General features: G+C 39.3%; 2 protein-coding genes across 3 annotated transcripts in view; both read right to left on the bottom strand.

The window, feature by feature from the left end:
* The window catches only part of SLC12A6 (solute carrier family 12 member 6), a 125,404-nt gene extending 114,105 nt beyond the window's left edge, over positions 1 to 11,299 (bottom strand). The window contains exons 1-2 of one of the 2 annotated variants that reach the window (XM_056810216.1): positions 11,088 to 11,299; positions 9,518 to 9,775 (exon numbers count right to left, since the gene is read on the bottom strand). In XM_056810216.1, coding sequence (XP_056666194.1) covers positions 9,518 to 9,775; positions 11,088 to 11,163 — 334 coding nt within the window. In that variant the 5' untranslated portion in view covers positions 11,164 to 11,299. The remainder of the gene's footprint in view (positions 1 to 9,517; positions 9,776 to 11,087) is intronic. The other variant, XM_001370249.5, reaches the window with a different exon arrangement.
* Positions 11,300 to 15,766: 4,467 nt separating this feature from the next.
* On the bottom strand, positions 15,767 to 17,732 carry NOP10 (NOP10 ribonucleoprotein). The gene is made up of 2 exons (XM_001370221.3): positions 17,529 to 17,732; positions 15,767 to 16,185 (listed from the first exon to the last, which is right to left on the bottom strand). The coding sequence occupies exons 1-2, from the start codon at positions 17,580 to 17,582 to the stop codon at positions 16,045 to 16,047; spliced, it is 195 nt and encodes a 64-aa protein (XP_001370258.1). The 5' UTR covers positions 17,583 to 17,732; the 3' UTR covers positions 15,767 to 16,044.
* Between the last annotated feature and the right edge of the window lie 741 nt (positions 17,733 to 18,473).

Below are 18,473 nucleotides of genomic sequence, written 5' to 3'. Positions count from 1 at the left end.
TTACTACAACTTCAAACCCAATCAGTACCAGCTCATGGGTTTGTTGCTCAGACCTAAACTCAGGTTAGACCTCAGACAGGAGAGCAGTGATAAAACATTGTTCTAGAGGTCACTATTGGAACCCTGAAAACTTGCATTTTTCTGGCTTGAGCTTTCCTAGAGATCCTGGAGTAACATAATCCTCAGTACCTCAAGAAAGCAGCAGTAAGAACCTAGAGAACAAAAGGCCAGCTCAGATATTTCTAAAAGTATGCAGACCTAGGACCTTATATAAAATCCAAAGTCAAGAAATAGGCTGGAAGAATGTGCAAACAGAAAAAGAATTTCACCATAAAAATCGATTATGTTGATAGGGTCGCTCAAGACAGAAACCCATTAAAAGAGAATGACTCTAAAACATCAAAAGGTAAAGCCTCAAAAGAAAAATACAGTTTGGACACAACATAAATTAAAATCCTAGAAGAAATTAAGAGTTTTAAAAAGGAATTTTAAATGTTTTTGTAAATGAGAATGCTAGAGACAAAAAAATGGAAAGAAGTGGGAACTATTGAAGAAAGAATAGGAAAGGGAATTAACAGCTTGTCACAGTATAAAACTTAGCTGAGACTTTCTGAAAATTAGAATGGACCAAATAGATGACAATTATACCGTAAATGATATGAAATATTAAAACAAAAATGAGAGTAAAAGAGAAAAAACAAAGTATTTCATGGAAAAAAAATCAATTCAATTGGCTCTTTGAAAGCCATGCCCCCTTAATAATCTAGATATTATATATTAATAAAATACAAAAGAAAACTCCCCAAATCTTTTAAAACCAGAGGGAAAAGTAGAAATAGAATCAATTGGTCACCTCAGGAAGCAAACCCTAAAATGAAAACCCCCAGCCAAAATTCAGTGCTTCCAGAAGTCTGAGAAAAGAAATATTGCAAGCAGCTAGAAAGAAAGAATTTAAGTACCAAGGAGCCACAATCAGGATAATGCAAGATTTAGCAGTCATCACAATAAAGGAGTTACAAGTTGGAAATACAATATTCCAGAAGGCAAAGGAATTCACTTACAATCAAGAACTATTTACCAAAAAAAATGGAGTAAAATTCTATAGGTGGGAAAATGAATCTTTAATGAAATAGAGGACTCATATATATTCCTGATATAAACAGAAAAGCTGCATAGAAACTTTAATGAACAGACACAGTAGGCAAGAGAAACATAAAACAGTAATCAAAGGAGTAGCTAGATGGTTCAGTGGATGGAACCAGGTCTGGAGATGGGAGGTGCTATGGTCTAATCTGGCCTCAGACACTTCCTAGCTGCGTGACCCCTGTAAAAGACACTTAACAGCAATTGCCTAGCCCAGTGATGGTGAACCTGTGGCATGGGTGCCAAAGATGAAATACAGAGTGCTCTCTGGGGGCACTCAGCTACCCTCTTCACTACTTCCCACTCCCTCCCCCCTCCCCCCAGTTTATTACTAGAAAGGCAGAGGGACTCAGGTGGAGCTATTCCCCTCCCCCTCTCCACCATTCCTGATGACATTTTTTCACATCCCCTGCTCCTCTGCCCAGAACCCCAATGGGAGCACACAGTGTGTAAGGTGGGCAGCTCAGAGGCAGCAGAGCTGGAGGAGAGCAGAGAGCTTGGGCCACTCTCCTCCCCTCTCTACACTCTATGAGGACATTCCTCACTCTACCCACCCATCTTGCCAGTAGCCCAATGGAAGCACTTTTCTCCTTCACTGTGTGAGATAAGGATGGGTTGGGGAGGTTCCCAGCATGTGATGGTGGGGAGAGGCACAGCACTCCATCTCTAAAAGGTTTGCCATCACTGGCCCAGTTTTACTGCTCTTCTGTCTTGAAACTGTTATTTAGTATTGATTAGAAGACAGAAGATAAGGGTTTTTAAAAAAAAAGGTAATCAAGGGCAAATAATCATAAAAGACAAAACAAGGGCAAACTGTTTATTACTCTAATAATAGGTTATTTGTCCCCTCAATACCATATCATCATGAGGTACTAGAAAGAGTCTAATTAGAGAAGGTGGGAATAATTCCGTTATGTTTTGATTTCTGTTTCCATTACTTCTTATGTCCATTCTTCTTTTAAGAATGAAAAAGGAGAGGAAAACGAATACACTGGGAGGAGAAAGGAAGAGGAAGTTATGGAGAGTTATCTCATTAATCAGGTATAAAAGTAGAAGTCAATACAAACAAAGAGGAAAGGGTAGGGGGAATGGATGAGTAATCTTTCTTTAATCTGACATGGACAAAAGGAGGAAAAAATATATGCACACAGTTGGGTACTGAAATGTATTTCACTCAACATGAAAACAGGAAAGAAAGAGGAAAAAGTGAGAGCGGGCAACTAGAGGAAGAGAGGGCAGCAAAAAAGATTAGTCCTAACCAAAAAAAGAAAACTAAGGATATACACAAATATTTATAGTAACTCTTTTTTATGGTAGCAAAGAAGTAAAAACACAGAGTGTCTTTCAATGGGGGAATGACTGAATAAATTACAGTTTATGAATGTCTTAGGATATTATTGTGCTGAAATAAATTATGATAGCAGTGGTTTTAAGGGAAACATAGGAAGACATATAGAACTGATACAGACTGAAGTGAGTAGAAACAAAAGGACAATTTATCCTATTAGAATACTGAAAAGGCAAGAAACTGAAAGACTTGGGAACTCTGATCTGAACAATGCAATAACCAACCATGATTCCAGAGGATTCACAATCTTGTGATAGAGAGGTAATGTACTCAAAGTGAATATTGAAACTTTCTGATCAATGAGGGAATTTGTTTGGCTTGACTCCAGATGTTTGTAACAGGGATTATGTTTTTTTCTTTTTCAATGGGGTAAAGCAGAAAGTGGGCTGGAAAGAAGGCATTGAAAAAAAAAATCTAATTTAAGAAAGGCATAGAAACAGGACATGGAAATTGTGTAAGGAATGGCAAGTAGTATAGTTTGGTTGGATTATAGAAAATGTGGGGAGGAGGGCCCAAGTCTGGAAAGGTAGGCTGGAGCCACGAGGTGAAGATATTAAATGTTGTATTAGGCAGTTAAATGCCCATAAGGGATTAAGCACCAGGCTTGGAATCAGGACGACCTGAGATCAAATTTGGCTTTAGACATTTACTAGCAATGTAATCCTAGGCAAATCATTTAATCTGCATGCCTCAGTTTCCTTGTCTGTAAAATGGGGGCTAATAATAGTATCTATCTCCCAGGGATGCTATATCAAATGAGATTATATTTCTAAAAAGCCCTTAATAAAGAGTCTGACACATAGTTAACACTATAGAAATGTCATTAAAATTATTAAATTGATTCAAGAAACAATAAGTAGCCATTGGAGTTTTTTAAGCAGAGGAGTAACAGTCAGATCTGTGCTTTAGTGCTATTCCTTTAGCAATTATGTAGAATATGGATTGAGGAGAGGAGATACAGGGAGATCAATTAGGCGACTATCACAATAGTTCAAGTGAAAAAAAATGAAGGCCAGAATTATAGGAATTAGCATGTACGAGTAGTTAGAAGGGAATAGATATGAGAGATATTAAGGGGATGGAAATGTCAAGATTTGGCACTTTTTGGACACAAAGGATAAGGGAGAGTCCTTGTGACTAAAAGAATAGTGACAGCTTCCACAGAAATAGGGAAGTTAGACATAAATGCCTATATTTCTATTACTTCTCTCTTTTGACAATGTTGAGTATGAATTGCCTTTAGGTCTAGTTGAAAATTTCCAATAGGCAACTGATAATATGTGACTAGAGCTCAAATAAGAGACCAGAAATAGATATATAGATCTACAAAATTATCATAACTGATAAGATCACCAGAGAGAGAGAGGAGAGAAGGAGAGAGGGAAGTAGAGAATGGGAGAGAGAGGAGGGGTGTGTGTGGGAGAGAGAAAACAGAGCCTATTACACAGCCCTATGAACCTCCAAAATTAGGGGATGAGATGATAATTAAGAAACGCAAATTGAGAAATAACACCTAGACAGATTAAGAGAACTGGAGGGCAAAGTCAATAGTTATGGCAAGTAAGAGATCATTATTAATTTTGGTGAGAGTAGCTTCAGCTGAGTGGGTAAGGTCAGAAACCATAATACAGGGGGCTGAGAAGTGAAAGATTCTTTCATCCTGCTTTACTGAGAAAATAGGTGAATCTAAGGTGGGTTTTCTTCTCCAGTCAATTCCTCAAAGTCCCTTAAATCTCCATCTGTCCTTTGCTCCTATCTGAAGAAGAGGTGGCCCTTCTTTCTATAGGACTACTGCTATACTTGAGTCCTGAACCACAATTGCCTTCCAACTCCTCCTTGAGCTTGGCTCATTGATTATCCCCTATCCTGAACATCTTCAATCTCTATTTCCACTGCACAAATGTGAAAAAAAAACCTCAATGAATTCTGATACTCCCCTCAAGCTATCACTCCATACCTTTCCTTTTTACACTTACTGCCTCTCACTTCTCTATTGAAAACTGGTTTCTGATCTCATCACTGCTGATATTGCTCTCTGTCCTAACCCTACATTACCTCTCTGCAGTTTTGGATTCTTTGAACTCTTACCTTGTAAACTCTTTCCTCTCTTGGCTTCTGTGACAGAACTCTCTCCTTATCCTTCTACCTGTAAGGCTACTACGAATTAGGCTTTTTTGCTGATCTCCTTTTCTCCCCTGTTTCCCAGGAGTGTGAGACTCTACTCCTCTGTCTTTATGATTTTCTTCATTAGCGAAATCATTAGAGCTACCTTAGGTTCAAAGATCATTTCTATGCAGGTAATTGCAAAAATTTCTAAAATTCAGTCAATATCTCTACTGCATTCCACTCATGAATAATCAACTGAATGCTGGATATCTCCTCCTGGCCATCCCTTATTTTAAATTTAGCAGGTGTGGAACAAAATTATTCTCTGCCCTAAATCAACCTTTCTTCCAGATATTCCTTTTTCTGTTGGGAACCATCATCCCAGTCACCTAGGTTCATAATCCTAGATCAGCCCAAATCTTTCTTCTCCCTCATATCCAATCACCTAACAAGTCTTGTTGATTCTATAGTCAACTTTTCTTGCATTACTTCCCTTTGTCACATAGGCACCACCTCTCATCTGTGTCTTTCTTTTTTTTCTTTCCTCCTTTCCTTCTTTCTTTTTTTCTTTTTTTTGGGGGGGGTTCTTCTATCTTAAAATCAATTCTATGTATTGGTAGGGGAGAGGTAATGAGGGTTAAGTGACTTACCCAGGGTCACACAACTAGTAAGTATTTAAGGCCAGATTTGAAACCAGGATCTCCAGTCTCCAGGCCTGACTCTTAATTCACTGAGCCACTTAGATGTCCCTTCTCATCATGTTTTGACTGGACTACTTCAATATGATTCTAATTAGTTTCCTTGTTCTCATTTTCTGTCTTCTACAATTCATATGCAACAAAGCTGATTCCCTCCCCACCTCCAAAAAAGTCTTCCTAAGATCTGACCTATCATTCTCTTGCTCTAAATACTTCAGTTGACTCCCAAATGTTTATCTGTATACTCCTCAACCTGACATTTAAAGTGTTTCATCATAATCTCGCTTTAGTTTATTTTACCAACTCTGCTTTACATTAGGCCCCTTCTGCAAATGTCATCAGCTAAAATGAACTAACTGCCATTCCTTGATCTTGTTACTCTATCTCTGTGCTGATGAACCTATGGCACAAGTGCTGGGGTGAGGGGGGCTGCTCCTTTCCCTCTCTCTACCCTGCCTGAGGTCATTTCTCACATGATCCATCCCTCTGCCTAGCAGCTCAGTGGGACCACTTCCTCCCTCCCCTATCTGGGGTAAGGTTTGCCATCTCTGGGTATTTACAATAGCCAGCCCCATGCCTGGAAAGCACTCATCTCTGCCTCAATACTTGTCCTGCTTCAAAGTTTCAACTCCTAAAATCTTCCTTGATTCTCCCAGTTGTTAGTTGTCTCTTCACTTCTAATGACCTTGTGTTTTCTTATTTGTACAAATGTATTCCAAACAGAATATAGGCTCCTTGATGGCAGAGATTATTTCCTTTTTGTTCCTAGTACCTTACACATAATAAATGCTTATACAACTGAATTAAAATAGGAGCATAATAGAATACACGAATCTATAGTTAAAGCATAAAGATACTGAAACATCTACTCAGAAGGGCAACAGCAAGACAAAAAATTAAGATACAGGAATGAATATCAAAATTTTTACTTGTGACTCAAAAATAAATGTATAAGACAAATACAAATAAGTTGCTCTTCCAAGTAACTGGAACCATAGGTAGGAAAAATGCTATCATAGGAGAATTTTTTGGTAAAGTATGAAATTTATGAGAAAGGGAAAGAATTCTACTAATGACAGAGCAACAAAAGAATCAAGGAAGTAAAAAAGGTAGAAAAACTCCACAAAATTAAAAAAAAACAAACACACCAGTATAAATTTTAAATAGATTTTAGGAGACATGGAAGAAGTTAGGTCACTGAAGTTAATAATGAAAACAACAGCTTACATTTATATAGTGTTTTAAAGTTTAACAAGTCCACAATGTAAAAACAAACAACTTTGACTTAGAATTCTGACAAATGAAACAGCCAAACATGATTCCAGAGAACCACTTATGAAACATGCTATCCACCTTCTAACAGAGAAGTGATAGACTCAGGATTCAGAAATGAGATACTTTTTTGAACATGGGCCATGGGGGAATTTATTTTGTTTGTTTATGTATATCTATTACAAAAGTTTTTTTTTCTTTTTCTACTTTTTTGTCAAAATGGTAGTTCTGAGGGAGAGAAAAAATTTTAACTGAAAAACAATTTTTAAAAAGTTTCCATTTATTTTTTATCTTCAAAACTAACTCCCAAGGTAGTCAACAAAAGTGTAATTATTCCCTATTTTATAGCTGAGGAACGTAGTTAGGTGTGCTAAGTGTCTTGTTTGAGTTCACATATAGCTAGTAGGTATCAGAAATGAAGCCATTATATTGCTCCCTATATATCAGCTCTAGACAAACTAGGCTTTTTGTCATCCCTTGTATTTTTTTTTAAACCCTTACCTTCCATCTTGGAGTCAATACTGTGTATTGGCTCCAAGGCAGAAGAGCCTTAAGGGCTAGGCAATGAGGGTCAAGTGACTTGCCCAGGGTCACACAGCTGGGAAGTGTCTGAGGCCAAATTTGAACTTAGGACCTCCCATCTCTAGGTCTGACTCTCAATCCACTGAGCCACTCACCTGCTCTCCCCTCCCCCCCCCCCCCCCCCATCCCTTGTATTTTTATGCCTCTCTGACTTTGTTCACTCCATTCCCTGCATCTAGGATATCTTCTGCTCCTTTTCTCTTTGATTAAACCTCAACTCAAATAATACATCGAAATTTGTCAGATACTAATGACCATTCCTTCCTAAAGGACATCAGAGTCCTTTATTTGTACTTTTCTTATGCATTTATCATTATGTTGTAGTTTGGTTCCAACATGATTTTTATAGGTGCAGGGAATACTCCCTCTACTGATGCAGACTGCAAACATAATTCAACTATAATTTTAGAGAGTTGCTTGGGACACTGATTGAATAAAATGACTTGTCCCAATTTACAAAGCTAATAGTGGGACTTGAAATCAGTTGTTCCTGACTCCAAGGATGGCTCTCTACTCCACACCATGTATCATTTTGTATTATTGATGTAGATGTCTATTTCCCCTACCATGTTTTAAGCTCCATGAGGAAAATAACATGGCTTATCAAAGTTTTGTATTTCCCCTGAGTACCAAAAACAGTGCTCTGCATACATCAGACAATTAATAAATGTTAGGTGACTTTTATGCTAGGTTTTGTTTTGCTACAAACTCAAAGATAGTTTTTGATTTTTTAATTTGTTTACTCCACTACTACTTTGAAGAATACACATAGGGACATTCAAGCAAGTTGGAAAATTCTTATCTTTCAAATATAACTTTCAAAATAAAGATTCCCCAAAACGAAGAAAAGAAATGTTGGAGAAAAGAAAAGACTAGTGTTCAGGAAAAAGGAGAAAATAAAATCTAATCTTTCAAACATAGAGTGGGGGCCATTTCTTTTATGTCTGAGTAGGGATGACTGGCACTACAATGGAATAGAGCCAAAGTAAATTAAGCTATAAATTCCATACTCACACCATGGTGTGATTTGGAGGTCACTTAATTTTTCTAATTCTGCTTTCATAAATATGAAGTCAATTACATTGTATCATATTAAAGATTATTTTATCTGTTAAAGAATATTCAAAGTTGTGATAACAACAGTATGCCCCTCAAAATCTAGTTCTGTAAGGATCATAAATTACCGAAAAAATATCCAGTTAAGATGACAGTTAACTTTATAATGCAACTGAGAAAAGTATGGAATGTAATTCAACATTCAGCTACAAGTGCATAAAAGCATTTTACTTCTGTTTCAGCAAGATTCCTTGGAACTTTCAGAACCATTAATTTGTAAGCCCACAAGGTCCCTTATTCAGACTTACAAATCTGAATATAGTATAACGGATAAGACAAAGAACAATTCAAAATACATTTAAAGAAGCTAATAATTTGGACTCTGTTGGTAGTTGATTTCAAATACTTTATTACAGTGTCTAAATCTTGTTTTGTAGTTCAAAATTGTCAACCCCTAACATCCCCAAAGAAGCTAAATTAATCAAGGATAATCTAATTCCGAGATGAAAATAAACCAACATTTTCATTTTCCAGAAAGGATGAAATTCAAAGTACATTGCACAAAGTCATGTAGGGTGACAACAACAGAATTAAGAACTAAAATCATTCAACCATCTTTTTGTTCAGAACAACATTATCTGGACACAGAAGAATGATAAAACAGCTCCACTTTTAGAAGTGTGTCCAATTGAGTTGGGTGGTTGGGCCTATGATTCAAATTACAGTAAATTTTTAAAAGAAGAACTGCTGTTTTAAAGAAACTTATAGAAACTTCACCAGAAAGCTCCAATCTAATTAATATTCAACAAACAATAAAAACCCAAGGTAGCACAGCACAGTGGGATGGCTCTCAAACTTTTCTAGTCCATAACTTTTTTTTTTAGCATTGCTAACCTCTGATAAAAAAGCACCTTATAAATTCAAAATATGATCATTGCTTTCTTAACCATTTCTAAAGCCAAGAGAGCACATCTATAGCTTCCTGGATTTCACAAACAAGAATTATTTAGGATAAAAAAGAAAAACTAGTTAATGTCTACCTTCTCTTAACCAAAAAAGCAGAGGTATCATTTTAGTTACTCCTCAGAATAATTTGCCCCATGAAGAGAAGCATTTTATCTGGTTAGGTACTTAGGCCCACAAGGCCAGTGGCCTCAAAGCTCCATATCTTTCACAGTGAAGACTTCCTATGATTCTGTTATTAAAAGAGTATAGTGTCACTTAAATACTACTAAATGAAAAATTTCTTCGAAGCTGGTAAGCATCTTGGTTGAATAGGGTAGCTACAAATGCATTCTTCTCTGTCACTTACCTTCTGTAACATCTCTGGGATTGGAGGTCCGGTCACTGGCTGGATCTACAGCAATAGTTGCCAATGAAGTGGTGGCTCCTGACATTTCACTCATTGGTTCACTACGGCTGGTTTCAGGCACACTTTCCCGGGAGCTAAACCGTACACGGGAACTGGAACGAGAGCTGAGGTCCGGGCTGGTGTCTGACAAACCTGGAATGTCATCGATCTTTGTTGGTGTCACCATAAACCGAACTGAAGCCATCTTGGTGGTAGTTTCTGGAGGATGCATTTTTTAAAGAAGAAAATAGCAAAACAAAACAAAAAAAATCCTTCCTCCTATGCAGATTACATTTAATCTTGAAGTTAGTAATAATAAACTCAATCCTTGAATCAAATACAAATAAACCAAGACAAGAATAACTGTCCGAGAGCCAAACCACAAATCACTAGGGGGGAAAATGAAGCCAATTGTGTGGAACTTCGTTCCTTCAGAATTAATAGATGTCTAGAGAGCTTCCTTGACCCTGTGTTGAAGGCTCACAGCCATAGTCTTTGGTTAGGTGACACTACCTTTATTCCCCCCTTTCTCGGACCAAGGTTAGGTTCTGGCTGAGGTAGTCGTTATCAGGTGAGTATCCCAGGGTTCTAGTTGCAGAAGAAACGTAGGACCACCGTTATCAGGTGAACATAGCATAGATCTGGTTACCAAAAAGTGTGCACCCAGACACCTGTTGTATATCAGGTGAATACCCCACAGGTCTGGCAGGGAGGAGGCGTGTGTACCGACACCCGATGTTTTTGAGGCAGATAATCCACTTGGGTCTGGTGAAAAAGGTGCGCATGCATAACGGGAAAAATATCCTACACCACTCTGATGGAGGAGGTGAAGGAGATGGTTGGGAGAGGCAGAGGAGGAGGAGGAGGAGGAGGAGGAGGAAAAGAGAAGGAAGAGGGAGAGAAAGGAGCAGAGGATTCCAGAGATGCCCAATTGCAAGGGGGCGTTCGGGAGCAGCCTGCTCGTTCTTCTCCAGGCAGCGAGGTCACACTGGGGTCTGGTAGAGGAAAACTAGGGGACAGACCTAGCCCAGGCTGCAGTTCAAAGTGGTGGCAGGTAGATCTTCCCCAGTCATCAGTAGAACCCTCCGACTGTTCACACACTGGGTTCTCCTACTGGTGATACAGGGCCCCCCTTCCTCTCCCGGAAGACTTCCTCCCCCTACCAGGGCCGTGGCACAGCTCTGCCCCCCTGCCGGTCTTCCTCCGGCAGACACGGTCGCTGCGTGTCCCTTCGGGTCTCGGGCAGAGGAGATGACAACGCAGGTTGTCCCCTGGTTCCAAGAGAGGCGAGGATGGAGGACAGGGCGAGAAGGAGGAGGGGAGGAGAAAGAGGAACAAGAGGAGGATCTTTCTATCAGGTGCTGAGATCACAGGAGCCCAGCTGATGTGGGATGCGCGCGCAGCGGTTGTTTACTAGACAAATAACTGTTCCAGCCTTGGCTAATTAGGGCCAGGGAAAGGCGGAGCCTGATGCGTCTGACGCGAGGGAAGAGGCGGAGGGAACTAAGTAGGGAGAGGGGCGTGCGCAGACCTTTTCCGGGGCTCCGCCCTTTCTGCTGCCATCCTTTGATTAATTCTTTTAGGCAGCATTTACTTTTCGCTATCATTCTCCATTCCTTAGTTGGTTTTAACCAGCCATTGCCTTTCTCCCCTCCCTCACTTCCCCACTGCGAGCATATCCAGTTCGAGGCTAACGGGCTAGGAGAAATCGCGCCTCAGGGTAGCGGGGAACGGTCGGGAAAGCGGAAAGGTCTCGCGCGATCCTGTCTTTCAAGCCTCGGCCGACCTCTGGCTGGTGCACTTCCGCCCCGCCACCAGTCACTTGAGACGATAACTTTCCAGTACCTCAGAGGTTTAACCGTCTACGCCTGGAAGTGGGCATACTGCGGGATCCTGCTTGTTATCCCCCAGTGGTGGGCAGATTTGGGGAGGGTGGTGGAACCCTGGGGAGAAATTGTTGACTTGGCGGGGGGGGGGGGGGGGGGGGGAGTAGGGGAAAGAAGAACCTTTGGAGAACTAAGGGGCGGGGAGAGTGGCAGAAATGACATCGCCATCGACTCGGGAGGACAGACGAGTTGAGTCTTAAGAGTGGAGTGGAAAAAAATCCTGGGCAATCCAAAGTACCTCTCAGGGGCTCAATTTCCTTAACTGTAAAATAAAGAGGCTGGACTAGGTGGCTTTTAAGATTCCTTCCAATTTTAATTCTGTAGTGGAAAAAGTCCTAGTTTGGGGGGTAAAAGGACCTGGCTTCAAATCCTGCTAATGGCACCACGTTTGTGTCTTTGGGCAACTCACATAAACCTCTGGGCCTCAGTTTTTCTGAACTGTAAAGTTGGATTTATTCTTCTTCCCTAGAAACAAATGTGACTATCACTGGATGCTCTGGAAATATCAATGCTGATTTATGCTTTCTATGATTGGTTTCAAGGGGGCCAGATTGTGGGTTTTAGAGCTGAAGAGAGGGAACCCTTTCAGATGTCAGGCCTACAGATTAGGAAACAGTTCAGGAGGAATAAAGTGACTTGTCACACAGTTGGTCAAATAAATTCAATGTTTTGTTTTTTTCCATTACAAAATTAAAAGTTACCCCAAACATGCATAGCTTATAGGATTTGAAAATTAGAACAGACATTAGTACTTAATTTACTCCTAGAGGTATAATGATCACTGACTTTTTTGTCAACTAGGGTTTCTATGCTAGCTAGCTATGACTTCCCACTGGCACCAGTTTTCTCAGATATAAAAGTGCTCTAGATTTTTAAGTTCTTCAAGATTTATGAATACTATCATTTTACTGATGAGGATGCTGAGATTGAGAGGTTGAATGACTTGCCCATGATCAGAACTAATAAATAGAACATGGATTGAAAAACTAAAGTCTTTTAGCTACAAATCTAGAACTTCCAATACATCACTGGAAAATTACTGAAAGCATTATTTTCTATATCTTCCTAATGACTTTTGATCTTTTTGTTATAAGTATCTAGTGTAGCATTTGTGGGGCTAAAGTGCCGTGAAAATTGCCTCAGAAATACAGGGTTCAATCCTGGAGGGATCTATGAGAAAGAACACTATCCACATTCAGAGGAAAAACTGTGGGAGTAGAAACACAGAAGTAAAACAACTGCTTGATTATATGGGTTGAGGGGATATGGCTGGGGATGTAGACTCTAAATGAACATCCTAATGCAAACACCAACAACATGGAAATGGATTCTATTCAAGGACACATGTAGTACCCAGTGGAATTGTGCCTCAGCTATGGGAAGGGTGGAGGGAGGGAAAGAATATGATTTTTGTAACCAAGGAATAATGTTTGAAATTGGCCAAATTAAAAAAAAAAAGAAATACAGGGTTCAAAAACAGTTGAAAACTCCAAATTTTTTTTACATTAATCTGTTTACTGTCTCTTGGGAAAATATTGTTGGATTTAACACTTAAGCATAGGACTCTCAAGGTAAGTTGTGGACATACATGGTTTACATTAATATAACCTTACTGTCCAAATTAGACTGTAAATTTTGTTGGGAGTAAGGAATGTTTTTTTTTTTGGTAAAATTTTTATTTTAGCAATTGCAGATAATAAGAATTTTCCACATGTTTTCTGAAGTTATATGATCCAAATTGTCTCCAAAAGCCCCCAAATAAAAACCCAAATAAACCAAAGTGAAAAACTGTATGCTTTGATCTGCAAGGGACAATATTTTCAGTAATAGAATAAGTAATTTTAAGATCTGAAGGGACATTAGAGATCATCTCATAATTCCTATCTCTGGCTTCTTTATATAATGCCACTAAAATATTTTACTTAAGGTATATGACTTCATATGGTATTCAATATATGTCTAGTGACAACAATAGATTCATTTGGGTATTATTTGGTTTATTAGAATGTTAAATGTTCTCTTGCACTTTTAAACTAGCCTTGAGTCCTTCCTCCTCACACTTGGTTTTGGCAGAATTGCATTAAGCAAACAGTCCTGGGAATACATTAATGTACATAAAGTTTAAGCCAGGGAAGCTATGCTCTTATTTCCAAATGGCCCACAAAACCTCAGATTCCAGCTCTTTGATATTTAAACAGCCAGTTAGGAAGAAGAAAAAGAAATTAAAGAATGGAATTCCCATTTAATGTTGAAGCTAGTCATCCTTCATATAGCTTTGAATCCTCCCCTCTGTGCCACAGCACTATCATCTGGCCTACTTCCAAGCTGCACATAATTCTGACCTATTTAAGACTTCCCGTCACAAAATTTGCTTAGAAGCCCTTGCTTTCCCAAAAGGTTAATATTGTCCCTTTACCTAGGGTTGTTATAAAGCCAACTGTCAGAAGTAAAATGTCTAGACTGCTTTTTCCTGATTAAGAGCTTTATTTGAATACGATCGTCCTTCCTGAAGTGACAATAGTTGTAGTTTGTCACATTCAGTTGTGTCTAACTTTTCATGACCCTATGGACCATGCCCAAACTGCCTGTGGGATTTTCTTGGCAAAGATGCCAATGGTTTGCTATTTCCTTCTCTAGTAGATAACTCCAGGTCCAAGTGATCTATCTATTGAGCCACTTAGTTGCCTATTGTTTCAATAGATATTAGTTATTATTTTCACTTACATGCATTTTCAAGGCTGGGTACTTTTTGAGGAAGAGACTACCAAAGGGTGGCAGGAAGACAAAACTATTATCTTGACCAAAATGAATCTAAATTCAAGAATTTGGATGAATGTAGTAGAGTCAAAAAGTTATATTTTCATATTTTGTGGAAAGTCAACTCAAATATACTTCCCTAAGAAAAGCAAAAAAGCTGCCCTTTTGTCCATAATTGTATTAAGTCATAAATGCTACTGGTGTAGATTCTTTCTGCAAGCCTAGGCTAACACTGTTTTTTTTGAAGAATCATCTAAGGCCTTGGCTAAGGCAGTGGATAGTCCTGAGGACTACAAATAGTGAGAGGAAGTTCTCCTGGTTTAATTAAAGAAATACTATAGACATCATCCTCTATCAGAAAAGCAGACAGGAAAAAAACAATAAGAATTAGATTATTAAAAGTATAACTCTTGTTTCTAAAGTGTCCTCATGCTCCTTTTTGCTTAAGTTTTCAGTCAACACTTCTAAAAAGACAATATTTATACTGAGGAAGACAGGTTCTACATGCAAGAGGTGGGAGGGAAATAAGGTCAAGAAATAAAAAAATCAAGTCAATTTTGTTCTCTCCTGCTTTGGGTTCTACTACATAACCTTAAGGTTTATCTATATAAAGATTGGTCAGAATGCTAAAACCTAATTTTTTATTTTTAATCTTTCTACTTGCTCAATTCTCAAACAATGAAAACATTTGTCAAAATGCATGGCTATTCTTTTAAACTGACTAACTTCAGCAGAAGGCAATAGAAACAGTCCTAACAAATCACTACCCAGCAAACACATAAGAAAACTATAGGGATAGCGGAAGACTCTCCCTTCTGTAGAAAAGCAAAGGCCTATGAATACTTCCATTAGGGGTATCAAACATTTATGAGGGTTCTTTGGTCAATACCAATCTGTTCAGAATTTGGGAGAAATGCTGAGACTCCAGAGAATGATAGCACACACACACTCAAGTACCTTAAGGTTTACGAAGCAATTTCCCTAGAACAAAGATAACTTTCTGTTTAAAATAATGTTTTTTGCTTTTATCACCCAACCCATTCAGAAGACATCACTCATGGGCCCTGCTGTTCTGTTTTTCATAATGTCACTACAGAGAGGCAAGAAATTGTTATCAACAGGATCTAAGAAGATAGAGCTAAAAGAAACTTGATTACTTAGTTCAATTCAATTAATTTTTATAGAAGAAAATGAGGAACTTTGAATTCAAATAAACATTCTAGTATTCTAAATTAATTTAAAAAAGAGATATTCAATTACTTTCTGTTCAGGAAAGGGAATAAACATTTATATAGCACCTACTTATGTACCAGGTAATGTGCTAAACACCTTTGTATAAATATATTATTTGATCCTCACAACAATCCTTCAAGGTATTGTAATTCCCATTTTATAGCTGAGGAAACCAAGGCAAAACTGGTTAAGTAACTTGCACAGGGTAACAATGCTTGTAAGTATCTAAGACTGAATTTGAATTTAGGTCTTACTGATGATTCCAGGCCCACTAATCTGTTCACTGATCACTTCTGATTAAATCAAACGAAACTTCTGCCCCCAATAAAAAATCTTTAAATCATTTCAGCTTTAATAGCCTATAGCATTGATTGAAAAGATGTATAACTTTAAAATTTTACATCTTAGATTGAATGCCACCAAGCAGAGTCAGGAATACAAGCAAACTGATACTAGATTCCAAGAACCAAATGTACAAAGAAAGTAATTTCAAAGTTGTGAGAATGGGTTGAGTCAAAAATTTGGATTCTTTTTGAATGAGGTCTCCTAGGTAGATTTTTGGGCCAGGGTCCTTGGTGGTTGCCACTGCTTGATCAGTTCGTAACTGGTAAGTCAGAGGACCAATCGTGCTTGTTGGGTCATGAGAACCTTGAATCTCTTCTTGATAGTGATTCGGTGTCTTGAGTACTTGTCATCTGGAGAAAATCTGGCTGGGTGAGCTGAGCAGGTCTGTTGTCCTGCAGGATCTGTTTTCTGTTAGAGGAAAAAAAGAACTGAACATGAGTTCTCTCTTTTGATGGGGCCACCACTCTAGTACAGGCCCTCTTCTGATAATGTATTCTCATTTATCCTTTGGCTCCTCTCCTCAAACCCACTTTACTCAGGTCCTACAAAGTCCCAGCATCAACCAGCAAGCATCTGTTAAGTGCTCACTGGCAAAAACAGTGTAAAGTATGATTAGATTGTTAGATTAGGAGCTTCATGGGGATAATAAGGGAAAGTCCTTTCTTCCTGTTGGCATCCCAATGCATGGTGCTGAGTAGGTTCTTAATATTGTTTACTAACTATAAGGTGAAATACTCAAAGGTGAGAATGGAAAAGAGAATGAGATGGGAAGCCTGCCTGAGGAGAGATGAAAGTTTAGGATACCATGTGAGTGGGATTCATCTATGTGCTTATATAGAAATATAAAATGCATTTGTTTCTTCCCCAACTCTAGAAATCCTTAGCTCAATTTCCTTCAAAGTACAATAAAGAGGGCAGCTGGGTGGCTTAGTGAATTGAGAGCCAGGCCTAGAGATGAGTGGTTCTGGGTTCAAATTTGACTTCAGACACTTCTTAGTTGTGTGACCCTGGGCAAGTCACTTATCCCCCACTGCCTAGCCCATACCACTCTTCTGCCTTGGAATCAATAGTGATTCCAAGGCAGAAGATAAGGGTTAAAAAAAAAAGTACAGCAAAGCTCAAATAGCACTTCCCAGCACGAGGTCTTCCCAGACTCCTATCGCAGCCAGCATCTTCCCCACTACTAAAAGTTACCAAGTACCTTTTGTAGAGATTATACATATTTACCTGTGGTTTCACCATTAGAATGTTAATTCCCTAAGGATAAGAGCTGTTTCTTTTTTTATATTTTATCCCTAGCGCCAAGTAAAGTATCTGGCATTAAGTAGGCGTTTAATAAATGTTCACCTGATTTGTCTTTTTTTTTTAAATAAATTTTCTTTTACATGAGGTTATCTGTATAAAGAGAAAAAGGGCTGTCAGGGAAAAAAAAAAGTGAATTGAGCAAGTCGTTTATCTTCTCTTATCCTCAGTACTTTCTTCGCTAAAATGAGGATAACAAAAGCACCTACCTCCCCGCGCTGTTGTGAGGATCAAAGGAGACATTTGTAAAAGCGTTTACAAACGTTAAAGCGTCACATTGATGCTAGCGTACAAACGTACTGATTTTTGAATAGACTTTTTAAAGGCCCATACGGTTAATTTCTCCCACCTCCCTCACCCGACCTCCTACTCTCCCAAGTTCCTACAATTCTCGCGTCTTTCTTCCCTAGCCAGCCCCAGTGGCTAGGGGCTTAGCTTCCTCTCTGTACCTTTAGGGTGTAGACCCGATCCCCTTGCTCGTTTAGGTAATACTGCAGAAACATCGCGGCCGATTCACTTCGGAAACCAGAAACGCCACCACACGAAGGATCGCCTTTCAACTACACCTCCAACTCCGCCGCAGCCTCGGACCCTCCGACTACAACCAAGAAACCTGGGCCTGCCCCCACGCCTCACGTGTATATCCAGGAACACTTCCGGGAAGTTGAGTCTACCCACCCCCAGCTCCCCGCAGCATGCTGGGAGTTGTAGTCCCTGATGTTTCTCCTCCTGCCCTCCTGAAGGGGGAGTCCTAGCACAGGGATTGAAATTGGGAGTGTATCTCTACCCTGGAAATTGGAATAGGGTACAGAAGAGTCTAGGTGAGGAAGGGGAGTGGGCTTCTAATGCCAGAGGAGGTCATCATCCAAGGATTCAGGTCTGTTCCCTTCCTTCAGGGACAGAGAGGTTGATATTTTTGAACTCAGATCTGGAACGTCCCTCCCCTGCATGCACACTCCAGTAAGTACTTCCCATAAGAATTGAAATACCCAGAGTCTTACAGGGGGCAAATAAATGCAGGCGCCAAGGTCACCTAGCTGTGCTTGACCCGGGGTTTGAACGCCGGGAAGTAGAGACCTTAGAGGTGCTGGGTCAAACCCCTTATTTTTACAGAGGAGGGTATTGAAGATCAGAGAAGTTAATTAATTTACTTAAGGTCACCCAGGTGATAAGTAGAGAGGTGAGCCCAAGGCCCCTTGATTGCATCTGTGCAGTCTGAAGAATGGATGAATGAGCTTAAAGACTAGAAGCCCAAGAATGCTAGAAGAGTGGGTTAGCAGAAAAGAAGGGGAAAAAAATGAATGAATGGAAGGGATAGGGAAGTGGTGAACTTGGAAATCTGAGAAGCATAATGCAAAATAATAGTCCAAGAAAGTGAGTTTAATTTCTGGGTG

This window comes from Monodelphis domestica, chromosome 1, assembly GCF_027887165.1.
Source record: "Monodelphis domestica isolate mMonDom1 chromosome 1, mMonDom1.pri, whole genome shotgun sequence".
Taxonomy (NCBI): domain Eukaryota; kingdom Metazoa; phylum Chordata; class Mammalia; order Didelphimorphia; family Didelphidae; genus Monodelphis; species Monodelphis domestica.
This window is presented reverse-complemented; position numbering and strand designations above follow the sequence as displayed.

Bases quoted from the DNA above. Each gene is read 5' to 3' on its own strand.
- NOP10 (XM_001370221.3), bottom strand. From the start codon at position 17,582: ATGTTTCTGCAGTATTACCTAAACGAGCAAGGGGATCGGGTCTACACC. The intron at 16,186-17,528 runs GTACAGAGAGGA...TTCCTCTAACAG, and splicing joins ATCGGGTCTACACCCTAAAG to AAAACAGATCCTGCAGGACA.